This window comes from Xenopus laevis, chromosome 1L (genome assembly GCF_017654675.1).
Source record: "Xenopus laevis strain J_2021 chromosome 1L, Xenopus_laevis_v10.1, whole genome shotgun sequence".
NCBI classification, from domain to species: Eukaryota; Metazoa; Chordata; class Amphibia; order Anura; family Pipidae; genus Xenopus; species Xenopus laevis.
The window spans coordinates 168,718,855-168,742,938 of NC_054371.1; the positions used below are offsets into that span (position 1 = coordinate 168,718,855).

General features: G+C 38.1%; 2 protein-coding genes and 1 non-coding gene across 5 annotated transcripts; 2 read left to right on the forward strand and 1 right to left on the reverse strand.

The window, feature by feature from the left end:
• Positions 1–3,763: 3,763 nt before the first annotated feature.
• On the reverse strand, positions 3,764–14,981 carry trmt2a.L (tRNA methyltransferase 2 homolog A L homeolog). 2 transcript variants are annotated; one of them, XM_018262168.2, is made up of 12 exons: positions 14,774–14,972; positions 11,764–12,387; positions 11,320–11,428; positions 10,696–10,877; positions 10,499–10,613; positions 9,192–9,307; positions 8,990–9,101; positions 8,753–8,875; positions 6,368–6,443; positions 5,955–6,071; positions 5,296–5,392; positions 3,764–4,149 (listed from the first exon to the last, which is right to left on the reverse strand). In XM_018262168.2, exons 1-12 carry the CDS (start codon positions 14,818–14,820, stop codon positions 3,969–3,971), a joined length of 1,899 nt encoding a protein of 632 aa, XP_018117657.1. In that variant the 5' UTR covers positions 14,821–14,972; the 3' UTR covers positions 3,764–3,968. The 2 variants fall into 2 exon arrangements, with proteins under 2 accessions (XP_018117657.1, XP_018117661.1); XM_018262172.2 differs by lacking the exons at positions 10,696–10,877; positions 11,320–11,428 and having other exon boundaries at positions 14,774–14,981.
• A 206-nt stretch (positions 14,982–15,187) lies between these two features.
• Positions 15,188–21,825, forward strand: ranbp1.L (RAN binding protein 1 L homeolog). 2 transcript variants are annotated; one of them, NM_001088108.1, is given in 6 exon segments: positions 15,188–15,256; positions 16,396–16,532; positions 17,516–17,673; positions 19,111–19,239; positions 19,591–19,656; positions 20,841–21,194. In NM_001088108.1, coding segments are annotated over 6 exon segments (630 nt in total). In that variant the 5' UTR covers positions 15,188–15,241; the 3' UTR covers positions 20,966–21,194.
• LOC121396261 lies at positions 19,695–19,828 on the forward strand. The gene has a single exon (XR_005962922.1). It is a non-coding gene; the product is annotated as a small nucleolar RNA SNORA77 (small nucleolar RNA).
• Positions 21,826–24,084: the final 2,259 nt, after the last annotated feature.

Here is a 24,084-nt window from a genome sequence, read left to right on the forward strand (position 1 = left end):
CAGAACATACGGGCACGGCTTTGCTTTGTCTACATTGTGTGCAAAAATGTGAACAAATGATGTGTATGTTGCTATTGCTAAAGGCCCTTTTGTGAGTGGAACAAAAACCTGCAGATTTGGTTGGACAAGCTTATGCAAGCTGTTTTCCCATTGGTCACAACTCTGGGAGTGTTTATAGACCTTAATGTTGAAATGCATGCTTTATTATAAATGAATGGTACAATCGCTTCCCGGCATCCCTCCCTGCATGGAAACCTACATCAGAACTTTTCCGCCTTTTTGATGCCAGAATATGCAACGTTCCACACTAGAGAGTATTATGATTTCTGCCGTGGTGAGTTTGGGCTTTGTTTCATGGCAGCTCAGTTACTGCCGGCAGGTTATGCACAACTAAATGTATCTCCCACATCACCATTTGGGCTCTCCCACCTTCATTCCATCATGTTTCTGCCAGTGGGTGTTTGACTGGTTTCTAGGGAATCACCTGCCGGTCTATTGATGTTCTTTGTATGAATGCTGGTGAGTTAGTTTAATAAAACTCTTATTTATATATATATAATATAATGTAATAAACATATAGTTCCTGGCCAGGGTTTCCCCACATTGGTTTGAGAGCCACTTACCTATGATGCTGCCTGATGTCTTATTGGCTCTTTAATATTTGTATTTCTATTTGATCTCCCTTTAACCAGAAAACTCAATTCTGCCATGTCTCCCTGTGACCTCTTTATCCTGTTACTGTTCAATATCGCAAACGTCCGAAATAGAAGTAAATGTCATTGTGCACATGGGAGTGGAGTTGATGTTTTTGAGTTGGACTGTTCTTTATCTTGATGAAATCATTTGCTGTACATCCTTGTGTGTAATCATGTGGGACTTCAGCTAATTCTGCCTAATGTAATGGTGGTTATATGAATTGTGTGGCGCTTTGGTTTCTTTTGTCTGATTCTTGTGACTGAATTGTTCAATCCCCTCAACTAATCTCCCCCTCTCACCGACTCAAACATTGTATGTTTGCTCTTCAGTACTGTTGCAAATATTTTGTTCAGCATTAGTTTAAGCAATAAACATTTGATATTCCTGTGAAACCAGTCTTGTCCCTTTTTGTATTTATTTCAATTACAGGTATGAGAACTGTTCTCCAGAATGCTCAAGACCTGGGATTTTCCAGATAAAGAATTTTCTGTTATTTGGATCTTTATACCTTAAGTCTACTAGAAAATAATGTAAACATTAAATAAGCCTAATAGGCTGGTTTTGCCTCCAATAAAGATTTATATCTTAGTTGGGATCAAGTACAAGCTACTGTTTTATTATTACAGAGAAAAAGGAAATAATTAAATAATAAAAATGTGAATCATTTAAATAAAACAGTCTATGGGAGACACCCTTCCTGTAATTTGGAGCTTTCTGGATAATGGCTTTCCACATAACAGATCCCATACCTTTATCCAAACCATGAAATTGCGGTTACATTCACATTGTCATTCATGTACCTTAAAAAAGCAATGTATAAGAGATAGGGGTAGCAAAATAAAAAGAAAATCTACATATAAATTATCATTTTTAAATAAAGTTTTACATAAGTCACTTGGGATCATGAGTGCATCTGTCATACAAAAGGTCTATTAGAATAAGAATATAACTGTCTCCAAGCCTCATCTGTAGTGTAAAATGCTCCCCTTATATAGTGTTCACCCAAACATAAAGCATGAGCTTTATTGGGCTGTGAAAAGTGAACCCAGTAGAAAGAAATTAATGTGAACATTTTTTTTTAAATAAGAACCCAGTACAAATCCATTTGTCATGGGGGAGGGGGAGATTGGTTATCTTTGGCAAATATCTACTCTATGGACACATCCAATCCATCTTCTGGAGCTACAAGTTAGAATCCAGTTTCCTCGCTGATCTATACTGCTCTATATGGCAACCGTTTGTGGGACACAGTTCAGAAAGGAGTCTGTGACAAAAGAAAATGTTGACCCATTCTGGACATTTTCCAAAAAAAAAATTACCTTGATCGAAGAATGGAACAGAAACAAAGCCGATTCTCCTGAGGGTTGCTATAGATTCTGCAGGTTATGCAACATCATTTAGCCTATGATTACATATCAGGAGATACAAAACAAATCAGGAATCTAATTTTAAACGGTAAGGCAACCCCAAAATAAAAATTTGCTTCTAAAAGGAAACCTCATTCTAAGTGTTACTATAGCTTAAAATGGCCATAGATGTGCAGATTATTAGCCTGTCAGACGAACGTTAATCCATGCCAATCTTCCAACCTGCAATGGACCAATCAGATTAATATAAAGTAGTAAAGAGAACAAATCACACAATGCTCGGGCCATTAAGTGACAGACAACAATCGTACAAAAGTTATGTATGACAAATAGTAGTCTCCCAGTGATATAGTCAGATAGGCAATACATGCAGAAATATTATTAGTAGACAATATAAATCCTGTCCGATCAACTGAACGACCAATCGCCATAGAAAAATGAAAAATGTCAGGACACTCCACATAGTCCAAAAATCGTACGAACCGACGTACAATGGTATTTTTGCGTCTATGGCCAGCTAAATCCATGTCAAAGCCCTGATATATTGCATTGCCTGATTCTAGCAATACACGTACCAATAAACTTCTATTGTATGTCTTTCAATAGGTGTATGGGGTTATTGGTCCTAACTGATATCCACAAACGATGGACATCTGTTCCCATCAATCGGGTCAGCCTGAATTGAACAGAGACGAGTCCATATTGTGTCTGTGGGTTCATCAGTCAGATACAAACAGTATCCACTTTGTCCTGTACGCAGATCTGGGTTCTTTTTTGAAGTGGCCCAGAACAGACAGGACTGGGTCATTCCCTTAAAGGAACACTAACACCAAAAAAAGAAAATCTTTTAAAGTAATGAAAATATAATGTGCCATTGTGCTGCCTTGGTAAAAGTGACGTGTTTGCTTTGGAAATTCTACAGTAGTAGCTGTGTTGTGTAGCCCTGAGGACAACCATTCAAAGCTGAAAAAGGAGAAAAGGCAAAGGATACACAGCAGATAACAGATAAGCTCTGTATACAATGGGATTCTTCAGAATTTATCTAATCTACGGTGTATCCTGTGCTTGAATAGCTGCCTCCATGGCTACACAGCAGCTTGTTTATATAAACTATAGTTGTGTTTCTGAAGCAAACACAACAGTTTTACCAATAAAACACAATAGTACATTATATTGTCATTCGTTTAAAGCACTTTCATTTTTAATGTTACTGTTCCTTTAACCATTTTTGCAGGGCACAAGTTGCAATGAGAGTCATCCAGAGCAGTGGTTTTCATTGTTTTCAGTTCAGCCCCCTGGATTGCAATAGGTCAGCGATATATGAACCTGTCTAGAACAGCAAGTAATTGCTCACCCTAACTGACCTTCCTGAGGAGAGAGAATTCTTCCCAAAGCTCCCTCCAACTGACCTTCAGGATTTTGCTCTATCCCTGTGGATGAGCCAGTCCCACTAATACTATTTAGGTACCAGTGTAACAGTGTCTCCGTGTCACACAGTGTGTGTTTTGACAGGCTCTGTACATGGCTACCCATTCACTTCAGTCCAGGAGCCAAGGAAGGTTACAATAAAGAGGGGCACACCATAGTATATTTATTAAAGTGTTTACTTGCTGAGAAATCAAAGCATTTTGTTAGCGCCCCCCCCCAGTGAGATATGGAGTCAGGATACTGTAAAAACTTTGGTTAAGTAAAGTATAAGATTCAGTCCAATTTTTCTATGTTTTATTTAGGTGGACACATTCAACACATGGAAATTCTGTGGCTTGGTCCAGTTTAACATTTAAATAAAGTGACTCAAGAAAGAATTCAATAAGTACAACACTGAAATGAATAGCATGGTGCTTTGCTCTAACTCACTGCCGTACCTCAATCACTTTCCATAATAAACCGTCCGGCTGAACTTGGTCACGGCGCAGGAGGCGGCTCGATGCTTTTGGAGGGATCAGTTATGGCTTCCGCAGATTCCATTCTCTCAAACAGAATAACCAATTCAAAATGTGGAGTCTGCGGGAAAAGGTCTACCGCTAAGGCTTTGATGGGTCGAAATGGTCGCCCCTTGACACGATTGGAAGGAGCACGGCACAGGCTGCAACAAATGATTTACAAAATCAGTAATGTTTCCATGCAATGCTAAATTGTACAATACAGTATAACTATATAATACACAAAAGCCATGAATATCCTGTAAATTATATCCTTATAAACGGTGAGTAGTGATGTCATCAGTTATAAACGGTGAGTAGTGATGTCATTTCTGTCACATGACTCACTAAAATCTGTGTATTATAATAAATAAAGTACCCCCAGTTGTAAAATATGAGGATATTAGAAGTTACCTCGGACTTCCATGACCTGTATAAAAACACTCGGCCTTCGGCCTCGTGTTTTTATATGGTCATGAAACTCCTCGGTAACTAATAATATCCTTATATTTTACAAGAGGGGGTACTTTATTCACTATATAGCACCATTACTCTTTTCCTGTACCATTCAGGGTAAGAGTATAGGCAGGGTGATAGGGAATGTGCCAGCACAGATGCCTATTGGGTGAACTGAGTGTGTGCCCACAGTGAAGCCTGCTGGGATTTGTATAAAGAGGTATATACATGAAAGCAATATTTGGTTATGCTTTTCTGCACTCACCTGGTTCTGACTCCTGAAATAATGTAGCAGAAATCAATTCTCCAAGTATGTTAATCTGCTGGTTTCTGCTACAATCTTTCAAGACTCAGAACCATCAGTGCAAACAGCCAGATATTCATTAGCAATTACATTGACTAGGTTTGCATCAAATCCATCATTTCTGGATACAGCTGGATGTAAAATCATTGAATCAACTGTGAACAAATACATGTCACATTCAGTCCTCAAGAGGGGTAGTTCATCTTTAAGTTAACGTTTAGTATGTTAGCCGATCTTTAGCAACGTTTAACTTGGCCTTCATTTTTTTATTCTATACTTGCCTTCTTCAAATTCTGTCTCTTACCAGCTTTCAAATGGAGGTCATGGACTGGCAGCCAAAAAAGTACTGCTCTGTGAGGCTACAATTGTATTGTTATTATTACTTGGTATTACTTGGTATCCTTCTATTCAGGCCCTCTCCTATTCATATTCCAGTCTCTCATTCAAACCACTGCCTGGTTGCTAGAATAATTTGGACCATAGCAACCAGATAGCTGCTACTGTTCTGCCCCTGAGGGTTAGGCAACATTTATTCAACAAAGTTACTTACTCAACAAAGTTGTTCATTGCTGCCTTGGGATTGCAGGAAACGTATATCAATTGCTTTAAATGCTCTGCTTTTCTGATTGCAATAATCACCTTGGAGTCTAGGGTAATGAACACAAAGATGTTTGGGCATATTAGTCATAACGATATAATGCAGCTGGAGGGAACTAACTAAAGGGCCTTTTTTGAGAATCTTCAACATTTGGGTCTAGGCTTTATTTGGTGCAGTAATGGGCTTGTTGTGCAAAACATTATATGGAAAGACAGAAGATGTATTTCCAGGCCTAGCTCACAGCTCCCCATTACTGGTAAAAAGTAGAGCTCCAATCACAGGCCCAAACTGGCATTCAAGAAGGCCCTGGTATTTCAAGTACACAGAAGCCCAAACAGCATTGCACCATGCCAATAAATAGTGACTGTCTATGGCACCTTACAGTAGCCCCTCTGGCATTTGCCCAAATCCACAGATTGCCAGTCCGAGCCTAATCACAAGCAATTACACATTACAGTCTTCCCTGTGGCTATACCTGTAGCAGTGTTTCACATACAATATTGGCACATCTCTCCAGGATGCTTGTGGCACAGCTAAACTACACTTTTGATAAAAAGATTGAAAACATACAAAAAATAAAAAATCTTGTAGCCATGAAGAACAGTACTTACGCAGGCCGGCTCTTGGCGGATCAGCAATAGCCAGTGGGCTTGGGAATGTGAAAGAGTAAATAAGGGTGGGAAAGATGTCCTCAGCTTTGCCACATCGGAACTCTACGTTGTCCAAATCTGTGGAAATATAGGATTCACACTTCACCAAGGAAAGGTGATACAATATTGAAGGGCATGATAGTGTTTTATTATACTAATATTACAAAAATAATATCCTTTTTGCCACTTTATTTTACATTTGGGGAAAGTCTAAAAATAGTACTTGTGATGTGAATGGAATAAAGTACACTTAAAGCCACAGTATTTTAGTGAAAGGGCATTTGCAACTGGCAGTTTGGAAATGATGAATATGCAAGAAATGTTCTTGGGGTTGCATCTTTTACATTCAGGTTTATTTTCATGCAATTACTTACTATTTAGTTGAGCATTGGCCTTGGCATCTGCAATAGCTTCCTGACACAGTTCAATTCCAACAACTTTTTTGACTCTCTATCAAAGAAGATAAAGGAAAGCGTCAAGACTGTCAAGACTGAGTGTCCAATATACAGTCATATGAAAAAGTTTGGGAACCCCTTTCAGTCTGCATAATTTACTCCACTTTCAACAAAAAAACACAACAGTGGTATGTCTTTCATTTCCCAGGAACATCTGAGTACTGGGGTGTTTTCTGAACAAAGATTTTTAGTGAAGCAGTATTCAGTTGTATGAATTTAAATCAAATGTGAAAAACTGGCTGTGCAAAAATGTGGGTACCCTTGTAATTTTGCTAATTTGAATGAATGTAACTGCTCAATACTGATTACTGGCAACACCAAATTGGTTGGATTAGCTCGTTAAGCCTTGAACTTCATAGGCAGTTGTGTCCAATCATGAGAAACGGTATTTAAGGTGGCCAATTGCAAGTTGTGCTTCTGTTTGACTCTCCTCTGAAGAGTGACAGCATGGGATCCTCAAAGCAACTCTCAAAAGATCTGAAAACAAAGTTTGTTCAGTGTCATGGTTTAGGGGAAGGCTACAAAAAGCTCAGAGGTTTAAACTGTCAGTTTCAACTGTAAGGAATGTAATCAGGAAATGGAAGGACACAGGCACAGTTGCTGTAAAACCCAGGTCTGGCAGGCCAAGAAAAAAACAGGAGCGGCATATGCGGAGGATTGTGAGAATGGTTACAACAACCCAAAGATCATCTCCAAAGACCTGCAAGAACATCTTGCTGCAGATGGTGTATCTGTACATCGTTCTACAATTCAGTGCAATTTGCACAAAGAACATCTGTATGGCAGGGTGATGAGAAAGAAGCTCTTTCTGCACTCACGCCACAAACAGTCACATGTATGCAAGAGCTCATTTAGACGAGCTATATTAATTTTGGAACAAAGTGCTTTGGACTGATGAGACAAAAATTTAGTTATTTGGTCATAACAAGAAGTGCTTTGCATGGCGGAAGAAGAACAACGCATTCCAAGAAAACACCTGCTACCTACTGTCAAATTTGGTGGAAGTTCCATCATGCTGTGGGGCTGTGTGGCTAGTTCAGGGACTGGGGCCCTTGTTAAAGTTGAGGGTCGGATGAATTCAACCCAATATCAACAAATTCTTCAGGATAATGTTCAAGCATCAGTCAAAGTTGAAGCTACACAGGGGTTGGATATTCCAATAAGACAATGACCCTAAACACACTTCGAAATCTACTAAGGCATTTATTCAGAGGGAGAAGTACAATATTCTGTAATGGCCGTCACAGTCCCCCGACTTGAATATCATGGAAAATCTATGGGATGATTTGAAGCAGACTGGCCATGCTCAGCAGCCATCAAATGTAACTGAACTGGAGAGATTTTGTATGGACGAATGGTCAAAAATACCGCCTTTCAGAATCCAGACACTCATCAAAAGCTATAGGAGGCGCCTAGAGACTGTTACATTTGCAAAAGGAGGCTCAACTAAGTATTGATGTAATATCTCTGTTGGGGTGCCCAAATTTATGCACCTGTCTAATTTTGTTATGATGCATATTGCATATTTTCAGTTAATCCAATAAATTTCATGTCACTGCTGGAATACTACTGTTTCCATAAGGCATGTTATATAGTAAAAGGAAGTTGCTACTTTGAAAGCTCAGCCAATGATAAACAAAACTCCAAAGAATTAAGAGTGGTTCCCAAACTTTTTCATATGACTGTACCCTTAACATCTGTGTAAAACAGACAAACTACAGCATAAACATATTTCACATTATGGAAAGAAACTAAAAACATCAACAATGCAGCAGACATCTCAAAGCTAATGGGTTGCTATGGGTTACTGCACTGAAGCAAATTTGCCCAATGTTAGTAAATACACCCTAATTATTGCACCTGGTTTTGGGCTCTGTCCAGCCAAGTTTCATAAACAGGAGGCAGTTACAGTTCTCAACACTCCTGTCTGACAGACCTTTTCTTCAGCAACTGATCAAATCAGTATATGAAAAATGATAAAGGTTTTCCCTGTTTTGTAATGCAGAATATAAACTATCTGATAACTCAAAGCCAATGACACTAGTGTCAGCATTGGATCCCTGGCTAATTAGTGTGATAAAAAAACCACTTACTGCACTTACATTTTATGCCAAGATTCTCTTGTTTTATAGAATATGATTTAATATATTGAACAAAGTTCCAAGAATTGAGAATTTTAATCCCACACACCATATTTCTGTAGTTCCCCTTTAGGCCTATGGCCCACACAGTGGTTTTGGAGTTTGTTCCTGCCACATTATAAAGGCAGTTGTTCTGGTTCATTCTGCATTGCAGGCAGCTCACCTTAGCCAAAGAAATGCCAATGGTTCCAGTCCCACAGCAAACATCCAAAACAGTGGTGTCCTGATCCAGCTGAGCCCAGTCTGCAATGGCTGAATAGAGAACCTCAGCTGCAAGTGTATTAACCTGCAAGAAGGGATTCCTTTTAGTATAACATATACAGAAGTTATGTCTTCCACCCTCTGTCATACACCTGTGTCCCTAGGTACAAGTGCCAATAGGACACAAGAAATGGAATACCTGGAAGAAGGCATGGGGTGAAATTCTGAAGGACAGGCCGAGTAGATCTTCATAAATATATTGGTCTCCAGCTATATGTTCCACAGGCAAATCCTCCAGGTGGGGAGACTTCCTGCACAAAACAGAATAGTTATAACGGCAAACTTCTACATTTAGTATTTGTCAGTCTGAAGCAATTAAACACATCACAAACACAACTAACCTTTGACCCTCTTCAACAAAATAAAGGGAGGTGACACCACTTTCCTTCCCCAATCCTTTAGTAAAATAGTCTGATAGAGAAGTTTTTAGCCCTGTAAGCTCCTCCTTGGGCAGTTTCTGAAGGTAAAACAGTGTAGGGATTCAAAAACAAAAAAATTCCAACATAAGTTGGATTACACAAAAATTGTGCTATATCCAGGAGTCATCCTATTATAAATATATACCGTAGAATGTATTAGACTATAAGCTCGATTAGGGCAGGGTCAAATATGCATGAGGAACAAACTGAATAAAACATGATAGTGCTACATATTTAAAGAATAATAAATAAAAATTCTGTGAACATGCGACAATGGCACAGTTCCTAATATTATGATGTTTAGATTTTAAATTATTTCTCTTATGAATGCTAGTGCAGGTATTGGATCAATTATCTGGAAACCCGGTATCCAGAAATCTCCAAATTACAGAAAGGCTGACTCCTACAGACTCCGTTTTATCTAAATAATGCAAATTTTTATTTCCCTTTTCTCTGCAATAATGAAACAGTTCCTTGTACTTGATCCCAACTGCGATATAATTAATCCTTATTGTAAGCAAAATCAGCCTATTGGGTTTATTTAATGTTTACATCATTTTCTAGCAGACTTAAGGTATGAATAAAAGATCCATTAACCTGAAAACCCAAAATCCAGAACATTCTGGATAACAGGTCTCATACCTGTACTACTGTTTATTTGGATTTATATGGGTGGTTCCTGAAAAAAAAGTTTAGGAACTGCAGAAGAGGACTAAATAAGGGAGCATAAAGGCACTATGTCTTCACTTCACTTCTGTGCGATTGCTGGATAACTGATGAGGGATTCCATCTTTTTAACATGCTGAACTACAAAACTATGACCATACGTGGACCTAATACATGATGAATAGGAATTGATACAGTTCAGGCAAAAGCATTTGTTTTCCTTTAAAAGAGCAAGTCAATGATGTCACTGAAATGCCTTCAATTACTGGGGCAAAAAGCTCTCACTGACCTCAATCCAAAAAAAATAACACCAAAATGAATTGGCCCATTATGTTTAGCCTTCAGGTGTGAAAGCTTATTGCACAGCATCAGCATGCAGCTTCAGGCTAAATCTATTGCAAATACAGCATAATCTGCATAAGAGTCAAGGAAAAAGATGTCAGATAATCTCTCCACACTTCTTGTGGCCAAGTGTAAATCAAAGACTCTTGCACATAACGTATAATGTAATTTCTACAAAGAAAGGACCACAATGTGCCAAACTATTGTGTATAGTGGCATACCTGGGGGTTAAAATACACTATTGCCATAACCTGTCCCTTTCTGCTGGTACGGACAGTGAGTTGCTTCCAGTGACCGTCATATGTTTCAGGGCTGTAAACATCATATGGAGTGCTCCTGTGTGAGAAAAGCAAAAATATTCCAATAATTAGCTCATGATTCTGAAAGCTTGTGGCAAGGCACATGCATCAGACCATACCGGATATATTCCTGGAAAGCCTTCACAACGTTCTTCGTAACAGGGGGAATATTAATTGTATCAAATGGCTCTACCACAGCACATGTGCCTCCCTTATATTTGCTGAGCCTGCAGCCCACTGTTTTGTCTTGCCGGTTAACACCGTATCCAATAAGGAATTCAGATTTGTTACGATACTCTGTCTGATGGAAAGAAAAAGTTGTTTTTACTGCCAGTGGCCCCAGAAACCAGTCAGCATTTTTAACTGCAAGTAGGAAAGATACAGAACTGGAAAGCAAATCATTAAAATTAATAAAAACAGCTGAAAATGTGATAAAACAATGACAAATTAAATTCAATTTAAAGGTGACCTTACGTTAAAGGGATGCATACTGTCATGGGAAAACGTTTTTTTTTCCAAAACGCATCAGTTAATAGTGCTACTCCAGCAGAATTCTGCACTGAAAATTTTTCAAAAGAGCAAACAGATTTATTTAGATTTAATTTTGAAATCTGACATGGGGCTAGACATTTTGTCAATTTCCCAGCTGCCTCCAGTCATGTGACTTGTGCTCTGATAAACTTTAATCACTCTTTACTGCAAGTTGAGAGTGCTATATATAAAAAATCTCCATTAAGTAATACCTGTATTGGAGATGGTATCACACGTTCCAGGGGACAGCAGAGTCTATTGTATTTCTGTTTCTGCTCAAACAGCCATGGCATGAGTGGCTTATTATTAACTCCTATTTCCCTGGAATTAAATAGAGGAATGATATCACTAAACTGATACTAAAATACCAGCACCAACAAAAAAATAAAAACGAACACTTACAGAGTGAGAATATGTAAGAGCAAGCAGCTAGGTAGATAGATTTATATAATATATGTCATTGGTCATCAATGTGGAAATGTTTAGTGGTTGCTATAATTGTGTGCTTAGGGTTTTTGTAGCATTTTTCTGTTCTGTATGAAAATAGGGGATGGTGTTTATACTGACCAGTGAATGCAGTGCTTCGGTTTCACTGTGTGCATTTGTGTAAGAGAGTGAGCCCTGTTGTACAACAGAAAGAAATACTAATGGATTACTTTGTTAATTGCTTTAACACGTTGTAACATTCTTCCTCCTTCATTTTCAGCTGATCTTCATATGGAACTTGCCACAAAGGAGTTACTACATCTGAGATCTGTTTACTGAGGGGCTCCTCCTCTTCATCATTGTGTACAGCCTGCCGCTTGCTTTCTGGCTGTTCACCATCTTCTTCCTGCTTCCTTTTTTGCATTATGGGGTCAGCCCTGGGCTTTGCAAGCCGAACACTTAGTTGACGATTCTTCCACTTCACTCCATGTATGACTTTCATAGCTTTGTCACGCTCTTCTTCACTTTTAAAAGTCACAAATGCAAACGTTTGTTTCTTCAGGAGTTTGATCTTATGGGGGTTTAACCCATACTTGCCAAGGAATTTTTTTATGTCATTAAAGCCTATGTATTTTGGCAAGTTTTGTATTTCTACTTTGAAAATCTCTGAAGTGAAAAGATCATCTTTGATGTATCTATAAATCCCTGCTTTATCCTTGCTGTCAGGACAGGCCTCAGCAGCAAATTCTGCCGTTTCACTGCTTCCATCTTCCTCTGTTGGGGGACCTTCCTGACTCACTTCTTCAGAGGTGCAGATGTTTTCATTCTCACAGGGTTCCATCTTCATCTCAGAACTGAAAAGGTTAATATTCACAAGCCTGAGTGCATCATATATGACATTTATTATAAAGTATTATATATCTCTTGGTAATAGGGTTAAGACAAATGGTAAGCTCCTCTCAGAATATACCAAGAACCAATACTATTACACTAAAACAAAACAATGCTACAGGTAGGCATATCCAGTCTGCAGAGTATGCCCTCTGCTTATTTCCTATACATAGTATATTGAATGCCACTCTTTTACCCCCACCTCAATGGACCTGCATGTTGTCAGCCACTTGTTCTACATTTCACTATTCTCTTCCCAGGATCTATGCCATTCTGGTTCCTAGAGGAGTATGGCAGCAAGCTGCTGCTAAAAAAAAGCACCCCCAGGCCAGTGAATTTTTGCGTGAAGAAAAGTGCTAGCCTGGGGTCTGAAGAAGGCAATTATGATCACTAGGGGATGTCTAAAAGCCTAACCCCCCCTCCCAGTGATTCAACCAGAATATCCTAATTATTGCCGTAAAAAAATTATAATGATGTAAAACTATACAAAAGAATACTTAAAGCAACTTTAAAACTTTCAAAATTGAAACAACACTGCCACCTGCTGGTCAGTTCTTCAGACAGTTGTGCAGTTGAGAGAAAAATTTAGAGCAGTGGTCCCCAACCAGTAGCTTGTGAGCAACATGTTGCTTACCAACCCCCTGGATGTTGCTCCCAGTGGCCTCAAAGCAGGTGCTTATTTTTACATTCCTGGCTTGGAGGCAAGTTTTGGTTTTATGCCCAGCTTATTTTACATTTGAATGTTGCTTACAGGTAAAAAAAGGTTGGGTATCCCTGGTTTAGAGGGACAGAGACCTCTTCTGATATTGCTCTACTTAGGAAAGACAGGAGAAAATGTATCAGGTTTCTCATGTGTTTCCTAAGCAGAGTAATATCATGAAGGGTTACCAGTTTTTGTTTTCAAACTTTTCTGCAGACTGACCAGCAGCTGGGGTTGCTGTTTCAAGATCATTATATTAGCAGTTGAGTATTCCCCAATATCTTGAAAATTAGCCAAAAAAAATGTAAAAAATCCAAATTGCATATGCGCCATTGACTAAAGGGACATAATCACAGATTCATGGTTTTGTGAAAATATACTACTATTTACAAAATAACTTCTGATATAGACATTTAAGCTGAATCCCAGACAGGTGGTTGGGGACAAGCAGGAGAATGCTCAAGGTACAGGATACTTTGTATATACTTTTCACCACAGGCAGGCAGCTCAGGACTAGGAAAGTGACTTTCTATAAACACTTTACCGCTTGAAGGGGAAGTAAAGTCTGAAATAGAATAAGGCTAGAAATGCTGTATATTGTATACTAAACATAAACATGAACTTACTGCACCACAAGCCTAATCAAACAAATTATTTATGCTTTCAAAGTTGGCCACAGGGGGTCACCATCTTGTAACTTTGTTAAACATCTTTGCAAGACTGTGCACATGCTCAGTGTGGTCTGGGCTGCTTAGGGATCGTCATCAATTATCAAAACAGCACAAGTCAAATAATATCTACCAGAAGCAGATACAGCAAGCCTGATTAATAATCAGAATAGGCAGACTGCACTGGGTAATGTGTTGTCATGTAATCTAATGTGGATTGTATGGTTTTTGTATTGTTTAATATATACTTTTTCCAATTCTGCAGAACCAGTAGCTGCAGCAAAATAATCCTCCAAATAGAATCCCAGTTTATCTGTTTAAATCAAGCTCCATGATCTTTGTCCCTGCAGCTGGACTTGGAAACAGTAAAAGGTCAAAAGTAAAAAGTCGCAGATTGCTCTACAAAGATAAGTTTCTTTTTCATTCAAGAAAGTAAAAATTGGATTTTATTTTTTTCCCTGTACATGCCCTTTAAAGAGGTCCTCCAAGCAAAAACTGTTTTTCTCTTTTTTTTTTGCACTCTCAATCTTCCATTATATATTACTTAACATATGTTCCGTGATTTTAAAATTAATTGAATACGTAATTGCTATTTAATTATACTGAAAAAAAATGTTAAACCACAGAAACTGGTGCATTAATCAATATACTGGGGAATTGCATAGAATTACAATTTAGTAATTGGGGTGGTATTTAAAGCATCGTATGTAACGTCCCCACGACTCGTCATAAGAAGGGAGACTGCTGGCAGGAATAGAGCTAATGCAAAGCTGCACTGTTATAGGAATATTAGAAAACACAATCACGTGTGACTTTGCAATGGAAATGAGGCTACAGTGAGTACCATGACGCTGTATTCTCAGTGGAAACAAAGTGATGTATAACATTACAAAAGCTTTCACAGTAGGCCAAGAATGGCTTTGTCTATAGCGAAAATGGAAAAGAAGTATCGCTCACAAGACTCTAGCACAGAGCACTTACACAGGCGCTGCCATGCTGGTGATGTAAACGGAAGCTGGAACTAACATCCGCCATGCCGCTAGCGCCTGGAAGTGCTTTGGATGCTGCAGCCATTAAGCTGGCATTACTTGTAGTTCTTTGTTCTGAGGCGGTAATGCAGTATTAAAATGTGAAACACATAATGAGACAAGTAACCAATGAATATCACTGTTTTAGCAATGTAAGCGTATTTTTAATTTTGTTTACTTGGGTTAATCACAGATGGGAGCGGATGTGACGTTGGGGGAGGAGAAAGCCACGAAAAGCCATCTTGGAAGAGGGCACGTAGTGTAGTGAAGCGGCGTAGAGTGCAGAAGAAGCTTTTAGGTACGCACGGCGTTGTGCAGGAAGAGAGGGTGGGAGAAAAAGCAGCGCGAAACCTGCGGACCAGACAGCGACATTGAAGAAATAGGAGACCCACCCGCACAATCTGCCTCCATCCTCTGACAGATGGCCGACACGAAGGTATGGCAAGTCCTATACACCTCCCCCTGGCTCGCCGCTCTTTACAGGATGCTTTTGCTCTGGTCGTTTGTAAACTGGACAGGGAGATTCGCGGCGGGCAGGGCGCCGGATGGGGAGGTGCGGAGTGTAGAGAGAAATAGTGCGGGTGACAAGGCGTGAAGGTGTCGCACTGGGGCAGAGCTGAATGAGGGAACAAAGCAGTGACGTTGGGCCGGAGGAGAGTTGATGCAGTCCAACTGTATGGGATCAAGTGTTTGCTATTCGCTTCTTTCCCTGTTTCAACTCTCTGCACCACAAAGAGGGAGATGAAGTGATTCCCAATGAGGCAATTGTTTGGCCATTCCTGCGGGAACTGCAGCCAATGTCTTTCACTACACGTGTATGTACCGGTACTGGCACCTAATCATGCGCTGGCCTACAGTCCTACCTAATCGACTACTAACTCAACTGCTCAACCCCCGGTGCGTCTACACTAAGGATAAGTGCAGCTGGGATTCACTTGCCTTATCATTCTAGCGTGACACTGCTCAGACACCTACCTGAGCATAGTGAACACCTCCCTCCCCGTGTAGCAAAGGAACAGTCTTACCCTTTAGTGCCTCTCTTCTTGGACATTCAAACAGTAACAGTTTTTTGGGATACATGTTACATTTACACACAGTCAAACTATAGGGAAAACCTATATCTAATCCTGTATTTCATCAGACCTCAGTAAGCATAGGGGGCAGCCAGTGATGACTAATGTCATGTTGAGTAACTAGTTCATGTGGTCTGCTAGTTATTCTCTATACCACATGTCCACGCCAGGGAGCTGTATGTGGCCTCCATGTATTTAATAAGTATGTGGATTTATTCACAGTGCATCCTGGCCTGATTACAAAGAATTTGCTCTCTTGTAAAGGCTGCAAGTTTAGCCACACCAGAGCAGCTGCATGACTCAGGTTTCCATCAGTCACCTTGTAATTTTTATATGCAGCTGTGATTGCAGTTGGACCAGGTATGAATCCTGCTAAAATCTGACCAACAGATGGGTCCAGATCTGTAGCAGTTGGTTCACACTTTTTTGTTTTATATAGCAATAAAACATTGGAGAAGTTTATATTTATAAGTTGCTTTACAGTTATTTTGTTTTTCCTTAGGATACACAAGAAGAGCATGAAACCTCTGTTGACAATACAGAAGAGTCAAACCATGACCCCCAGTTTGAACCCATAGTTTCTCTGCCAGAACAAGAGATTAAGACACTTGAAGAAGATGAAGAAGAACTCTTTAAAATGTGAGTTAGCATTTGGCTGATAATGTTAACATTATATCAAAACGTTATAGCATAAATTATAGTTTCTTTTTTTCTCAATATTTTTTTTGTGTTTTTGTTGAATAAAAGAAAATAACGTAAAAAAATGGGAAAAAAACACGACAAAACAAAGAATACAGTTAGGCATCCAGGCTATTTTAACAGATTCTAGTAAGTATTCAGTATGGAATTGGTTTACAGATAATTTTTTGGACAGACATAATATCAAAGGCTATTGTGACACTAAGCTCTATAGTTAGTATAGGTATGGGTATATAGAATTTAATTAAAAGTAGGGAGGGGTGTGTGTATGGATGCTGGGTTTTCATTTGGAGGGGTTGAACTTGATGGACTTTGTCTTTTTTCAACCCAATTTAACTATGTAACTATGTAACTATAAATGCACAGAGTGTACAGGTTTCTATAAGTGCCATTCTACACATTATTTTCTACTGTAAAAGTATTTGTACATTTGAATCTTACTTGTTATATTCTATACATTGTGGCCTTGGCAGTTTGCCTTTAATAAACTTTACTGATCAACCTGCTGTCATTCTTATTGATTTGGAGTAAAATCTAGGGTAATGGAGGATCAAGAGGGAAAGGAGGGAACAAAGGCAATTGTATTTTCTAATGAAAAATATTAATTATCCAAAGCTTTGTGTATGTTTGAGCAGTGCGCATATCTCAGCAGCATATAGCTGAACTCTTGAAATGTTGCTTTCTTTCAATGAAACTTGATGCTTGTTGTTTATTGTACAACACAGTGGAATATGTCGTCACTTTCTAAATATACATTGATGATAATGTGGTTGCTTCTTCTGTAAAATTCAAGCTGGATGGTAAAAAAAGAAACAATTGAACCCATTAATTTACTGCATTTTCTATTGAGCATACATTTGAGTTCCTACAGTAAAACTATATTTTATTCATGCCATATGTTTTCTGTTTAATTCCAATTATAGGCGTGCAAAGTTGTTTCGATTTGCATCAGAAAATGACCCACCAGAATGGAAGGAGCGGGGCACAGGCGATGTTAAACTGCTTAAACATAAAGAGAGGGGTACAATTCGTCTATTGATGAGGAGAGACAAGACACTGAAGATATGTGCAAATCATTATAGTAAGTTATTGGGCATTTCTTAGCTTATTAACTTGTTCTGTGTTTAAAAATCAAAAACAAACCTCATGAATCCATTGGTTGCTGTAGGGAAAGACACTAGGATAAGCACTGTAATAGAACATCTCCAAAATATAACTTTGATGCATATTTATTCAAGATTCTCTACAATGTTCCTGTAAAGAGAAAATATACACACAATCCATCCTTTTAAAAGGTGTTTTGTGCTGTCACAGGAGGGTGAACTTCCCTTTTAATAAAGCTTTAGACTGAGATACCCTGTGACAATTTACAGTTGGTCTTTTGATTTTAACTGCTAGGATCAACCAGCCTCCGTTGAGTATGTGGGCTGACTTCTTTCTATGATTGAGGACTTACACCAGGGGTGCCCAAAAGGTAGATCGGTATCTACCAGTAGACCTTTAGCTGTTGATCGGTAGATCTCAAGACACTGTCAACAAACAGCTTGTCTAAATCACACTACTGTTTCATGCTTTTTATTCAGATATATGTTGTTACAGATACATAAGAAAGTTGTTTTTTAATATAGTTATATAAATTATATTAATCAATATATTTAAGTAATATTTTCCATGGAAAATAATGTTAACAGTGATATGGATGTAGAACATAATGGGACAACACTACTAAAAGTAGACCACGCATTACTCAAGTATAGGCACTCCTGACTTGCACAGTGGAAGTAATTGTTAGAGGAGGGTTTGATGTTCAAAAAGTAAAAATTCTGAATAAACCCTGGTAAAAGAGAAATTGTTGATGGGAAAGTTAAGAGCTCTTATGTTTTTGGGTTCAGGCATCCAATAGCAGTCCAGCATTTGGCCACACTGCCAAAATGTGCCAGATTCCAAAGGTGGCTAATTGAGATTTTATACATCTGCCTCTTGCTCTTTGCATCCACCAAAAAGAGTAGCTCTGGTGTGTGTTTTTTGTTTTTTTTTTTCTGTGTGCATCTGTATCTACGCACCCTGTGCAGCCACACATAGTACACACCTGCGTTATTCTCATTGATGGCTGGGAACAAAAAGAAACAGACGGCCAGTGCCTGTTTAAATTTAGTTGGTATGCATGCAGACTGGAAGCCAAGTACATTTTCCGGAGATGCACAATATCAAATGTTTTCTGGTTGTTTGCTGGTGTAGAGCATAGCAGGTTTGTAATTCCACAGTCTTCCATGAACAAATAACTGCACTGGATATAGAACTCCAATTGAAAAATTGTAAAATGTAGTTTATTGGAGTCAAAAAAAGAATCCTCTCCAATACACTGAATTTGAATTATGCTTGTCTGCCATGTGCTGTAGATTTGTATCTATTGCACATGAACCCATTATTGGTAGTCCTTGCTGCCAGGGTGTGGCGGGGGATCAGTTTGTACTGATAACACTTCTTAAATTTGCTGTTTTCTGTTTCTCCTTTTTAGTTACCCCTTTGATGGAACTGAAGCCTAATGCTGGAAGTGACAGGGCATGGGTTTGGAACACATATGCTGATTATGCAGATGAATCGCCAAAGCCTGAACTACTGGCAATTCGATTTTTAAATGCAGAAAGTAAGACCAAAACAAATTTATTTGTTATACTGCTGATCGATGTCAATGACATTATTAATTCCTATGGAATATTATGACCACAAACGTTATAAAGCTTTATAAAGAGCTCAGAATTCTGAAACTGATTATGGAGGATAGTAATGGCTCATTCAATGTTCTCAAGATGCCTTGAATCAATATATAGTCCATTGGCTGGCCAGCCTATTGTCAAAGTTGGCTGATGTGTTATGAAGGTTTCAATTTATGATTTTTTTTTTTTTTTTCAGCTATTCACTTGCTAAGACTGATTTGTAAAGTCTGTTCTTCCCTCCGTCTCATGTTTGGCATTTGATTATTTTTATTTTTTTGTAGACGCACAGAAGTTCAAGGCAAAATTTGAAGAATGCAGAAATGAAATGAAAAGGAATAAAGAAAAAGGTAAGATAAATCATTGGTTTATAGTCAACGTAAGTATTGCAGACTCACTCTGTACCTAACTGCAGCCTCCAGTTTTGGTGCTTTTTTAGTCTGCTAAATAAAACTCCAAGATCAACATTTAAAGCTTTCTTTGTTTTGAAGAAATGCTGCTTGTAGATCCTGGGATACTATCTGAACCAGTATACTGTGATTACACTATGATACCTTGTGTATCCAGAAACTTACAAATACAGCCAAAGCCATTTTAAAATACTAGGTATTCATCATAGGTCTTATCCTTGCAATATACAAGAATGCATAGTTCAGTCCTCTGTAGATGAACCTATGCAGGTGTCGGTAGCTTCTACCAGAAGAGACTTTGCCATATGCAGTACTTGGGGTGTCCAATATCAATCCAGTTGGTAACCTGAAGAAAACCATTCCTTAATCTGTGCCAGTCTAATTCTTTTATGGTATTTAAGATTAAGGGATAGTGTTGGGGTCTCTCTAAGGCAGTGACTACAGATTATCTTGCTCTTAACTTGTTTTTGCAGGATTAAAAATAGAGCTACATTGTACAGATACATAGTATCCTGCTACATTTATTGCAGACATTTCTATATTTTATACAATTGAATTGGGTAAAGAAAGTACACTGTATCAGAACCAAATGTGATATTTTCTTAATGCTGAATCAGTGTTATATTTGCATGAATACAACCTTGTATATGCCAACATACTGTATAACCAAACTTGCAAATAGTGTCTCTCGAAATATCCATTACCGGAGCATGTCTTATTTACCTGTTATCAAGCAAGAAAACAGGAATTTATGGCACTTACAGAAGGCTATACACACTGTAAAGTTAAACTCAATTACAACAAAATAAACAATGATAAAATATCTAGTGAATATTTATAAATAAGTGTGGTGCATCATTTTGTATTTACAAGCTGAAACACGGTAACATTTTGCATACGCAGCATACAAAAAAAGTGTATCTGGTAGAATGTACAGAGCAACTAATCTAAGGATGAACTTAAACAAGTCAAGGGGATATGTGGAGTGAATGACTTTAGTTTTAAGTACGGCTTGCTAGTTTTTGGGTTTGAAGAGGGTAATGTGTAACATAATGGGTAACTATTGAATAGCCAGTGAAAGCTGTGTTCATTTGTTGTAACAAACTCCTTTTGGTTTTTATCAGATACAACCAAAAATGATAGTGCTGACAAAGTGGCAGAGAAACTAGAAGAGCTGTCTGTAAAGGAGGCAAAAGCGCAAGACAAGCAAGAAGACGCCAAGCAGGATAAAGCAGAGGAAAAGCAATAAATCATCCAGAGCCTTGTACCTTTTATTTTTACAAGGGACTTTATAACAAAGAAAAAAGAACCAAGTTCAAACATTCAGGTTGTTTTTTCTAAGCTTTTGCCCTTAAGAAAAAAAACCATTCCCCAGTCATGAAAAAATGTACTGTGTTCACTTTCTTTTTCCATAGTGGAAACACTTATTTATAGTCATCCATACTATTGAATAAAGCCAGTTTGAAAAAAAAAAAAAAGTTCAGAGAATCTGACTAATCTCCAATTGTTATGTATAAATGAGATGTTGCAGCAGCAGTGTTTGGGCTGAACAACATAAACATGTCATTTCAATTAACACTGCAAAACTTTTTTTTCAGGAAAGTTTGATTGGATGAATGGCGTGGGGTTTTTTTCGCCCCTTGATAGTATGGATTTAACTGAAAAATAATTTGAGCTGACAACTAATGCATTTTGTTTTCCATGAATGCTAGCAGAGATTAGTATTTTTAGGGCCTCGGCCTATCTGATTTTCTCTTATACATACACAGAATGTTGTGAAGCATCAGTTAGCATTGGATTACCAAAGAATAGGTTGTCTTATGCCACATGTTCTTTCTCTGCACTTTGGGGAAAAGATGCATGTGTCCTTAGCTTAGCCACAGATCTCTTTTTCCACTAACCCTTGTACTGTATTGCTTAAATTTAAAATCCATTTCATATAGAATGCAATGCTTGCAGGATTTGCTGTGCTGAGTCTTAAGTCTAAGTGACACATAAGATGTTTTCTTTTGGAAAAATGTGTTGGTAGTTTGTTCCTGAGCACCCCTGTGTGGGTATGGCCATACATGGTTTGTAAAGGATTGTATAAATAAAGGGGCTGACTAGTCAGTTTTGTGCCTTTACTTTTTTGATTCAGTTAATACATAGTATGCCAATATTAATTAAATAAAAAAAAAAACTTCACATCTTGCAGTGCCAGTAAATGTGCCACATTATGTTTGGATTCGGTCTTTGCTCAGAAATCTCATTTACAAGTCATGCTTTGCTGTCTGCATTCTAATTAAATAATTTTACAACCTTTTTATATGTGATACTAATTTAGTTCAGAATAGTAAAAGCACAAGAACAGGGTTATTCAGCTTCAGATTTTATGGTCACTGTTCAAATCTTCATAAGCGGCAGCCATTGATTCCTGTGGCACTATTTCAATGACAGGTTTGTATAAAACATCATACTTTATAATCCGGTGTGTGTGTGTTCAGCTCAGTGTGAAATTTAAACACTGTTAGATTGAGTGTACTGCTTTTGGGAAGCATTTGATGTGCAGCTCTAGTAATCAAATACAAGTATCATCGAATGTTGAGGACCCCTCTTCCCTACCACCCCTGAGATGTGAACAAGTCCTACAGGCTGGCAAACTGTATACCCTGTCTCCTGCATTGGAACACTCTATGCATAGGGAGCTAAAGTTCCCAGGACAGGCCAAGCTGTAGTCTGCATTATTCCCCTCTAAATACTGTAGTGTATTTACCAGTTTTCATCTACGGGCCTGTGAGGATATATTTCCCTTAGGATCACCGATCATAACTGGAATGAATGTGAGCAAAGGGTTGAATGAAGTAAGTAATTCTGGGTCTTCAAGTCCTGCTATCAATAGTGGATGGTGCACAGGTCCAATGGAAACAAGGACTTCATGTCTCAGAATGCAGTAAATTATAACGGGAAAAGGGTTGAAGCAGTCTGTGAGCCTGTTGGGTTTACATAGTTAAATCGGGTTGAAAAATGACAAAGTCCATCAAGTTCAACCCCTCCAAATGAAAACCCAGCATCCATACACACACCCCTCCATACTGTCACATAAATTATATATTTAGATTGTTCCTATGAATCAGATATTTTCTATAATGGTTTCATTTTGGTCTGTGGAATCTGGAATGTTATATACAGAAGCCCAAAGATTGAACTTGTGTCGAAAAAGTATTTTTCCCCAGTCTGAAGATTTGAATATAAAATTGGATATTGGTTGTCTTCTACAGTAATAAGCAGTTAAAGAAAACCGATTTTACATAAATAATTTGATTATTAAGGTTTAACAAAAAAGGTTACAAGTTTAATATGAAAATAATAAAAATGTTACTATATGAGGTTGTTCACATTTGGCTTTACTTTTATAATGATGTAGAGAGATATTCTGAAACAATTTGCAATTGGTTTTAATTTTCATTTGTGTTTTTTGAGTTATTTCACTTTATTCAGCAGCTCTCCAGTTTGCGGTTTCAGCTATCTGTTGCTAGGGTCCAAATTACACTAGCAACCATGTGTTGATTTGAATAAGAGTTTAGAATATGAAGGAGAGGCCGCAATCAAAAGTAGCAATAATATTATGTTTGTAGCCTTACAGAGCATTTGTTTTTACATGGGGTTAGTGACCCCCATTTGAAAGCTGGAAAGAGACCGCAGAAGGCAAATATTTAAATTATAAAAAAAAAAATAATATGAAGACCAACTGAAACGTTGCTTAGAATTGGCAATTTTATTACATACAAAGTTAATTTAAAGGTGAACCACCCCTTTAAAGCTTTCATGCAAGTTTAATTCAATGATTGTATTGATTATTATAGTGTAATGCTCTATGTAAAAGGGTAAATTAGGGTTACAATGCAAATATCAGGCTTTCTCTGTTATACCCCATCTTGCAGGGTGAATGATTTTGCAGTAGTTGCCACACCACCAATATCGAGGAAGAAACACCCTCTCTGTAATAAAATTAATCCTGCAATAGACAATAGTAAATAGAATAGAATAAAGTGTGCGTTCTAAATCCCTCGTCTGTTTAAGAAACTTAAAGGGGTTGAGATAACTTTTAGTATGATGTAGAGAGTGATATTCTGAGACAATTTGCAATTGATTTTCATTTTTTATTGAAGGTTTTTGAGTTATTTAGCTTTTTATTCAGCAGCTCTTCAATTTGCATTTTAAGCAATCTGGTAACTAGGGTCAAATTACCTTAGCAACCATGCATTGATGTGAATAAGAGACTGGAATATGAATGGAAGAGGGCCTGAATAAAAGGATCAGTAATAAAAAGTAACAATACATTTTTAGCCTTACAGAGCATTTGTTTAGAAGGGAGTCCGTGATACCCAT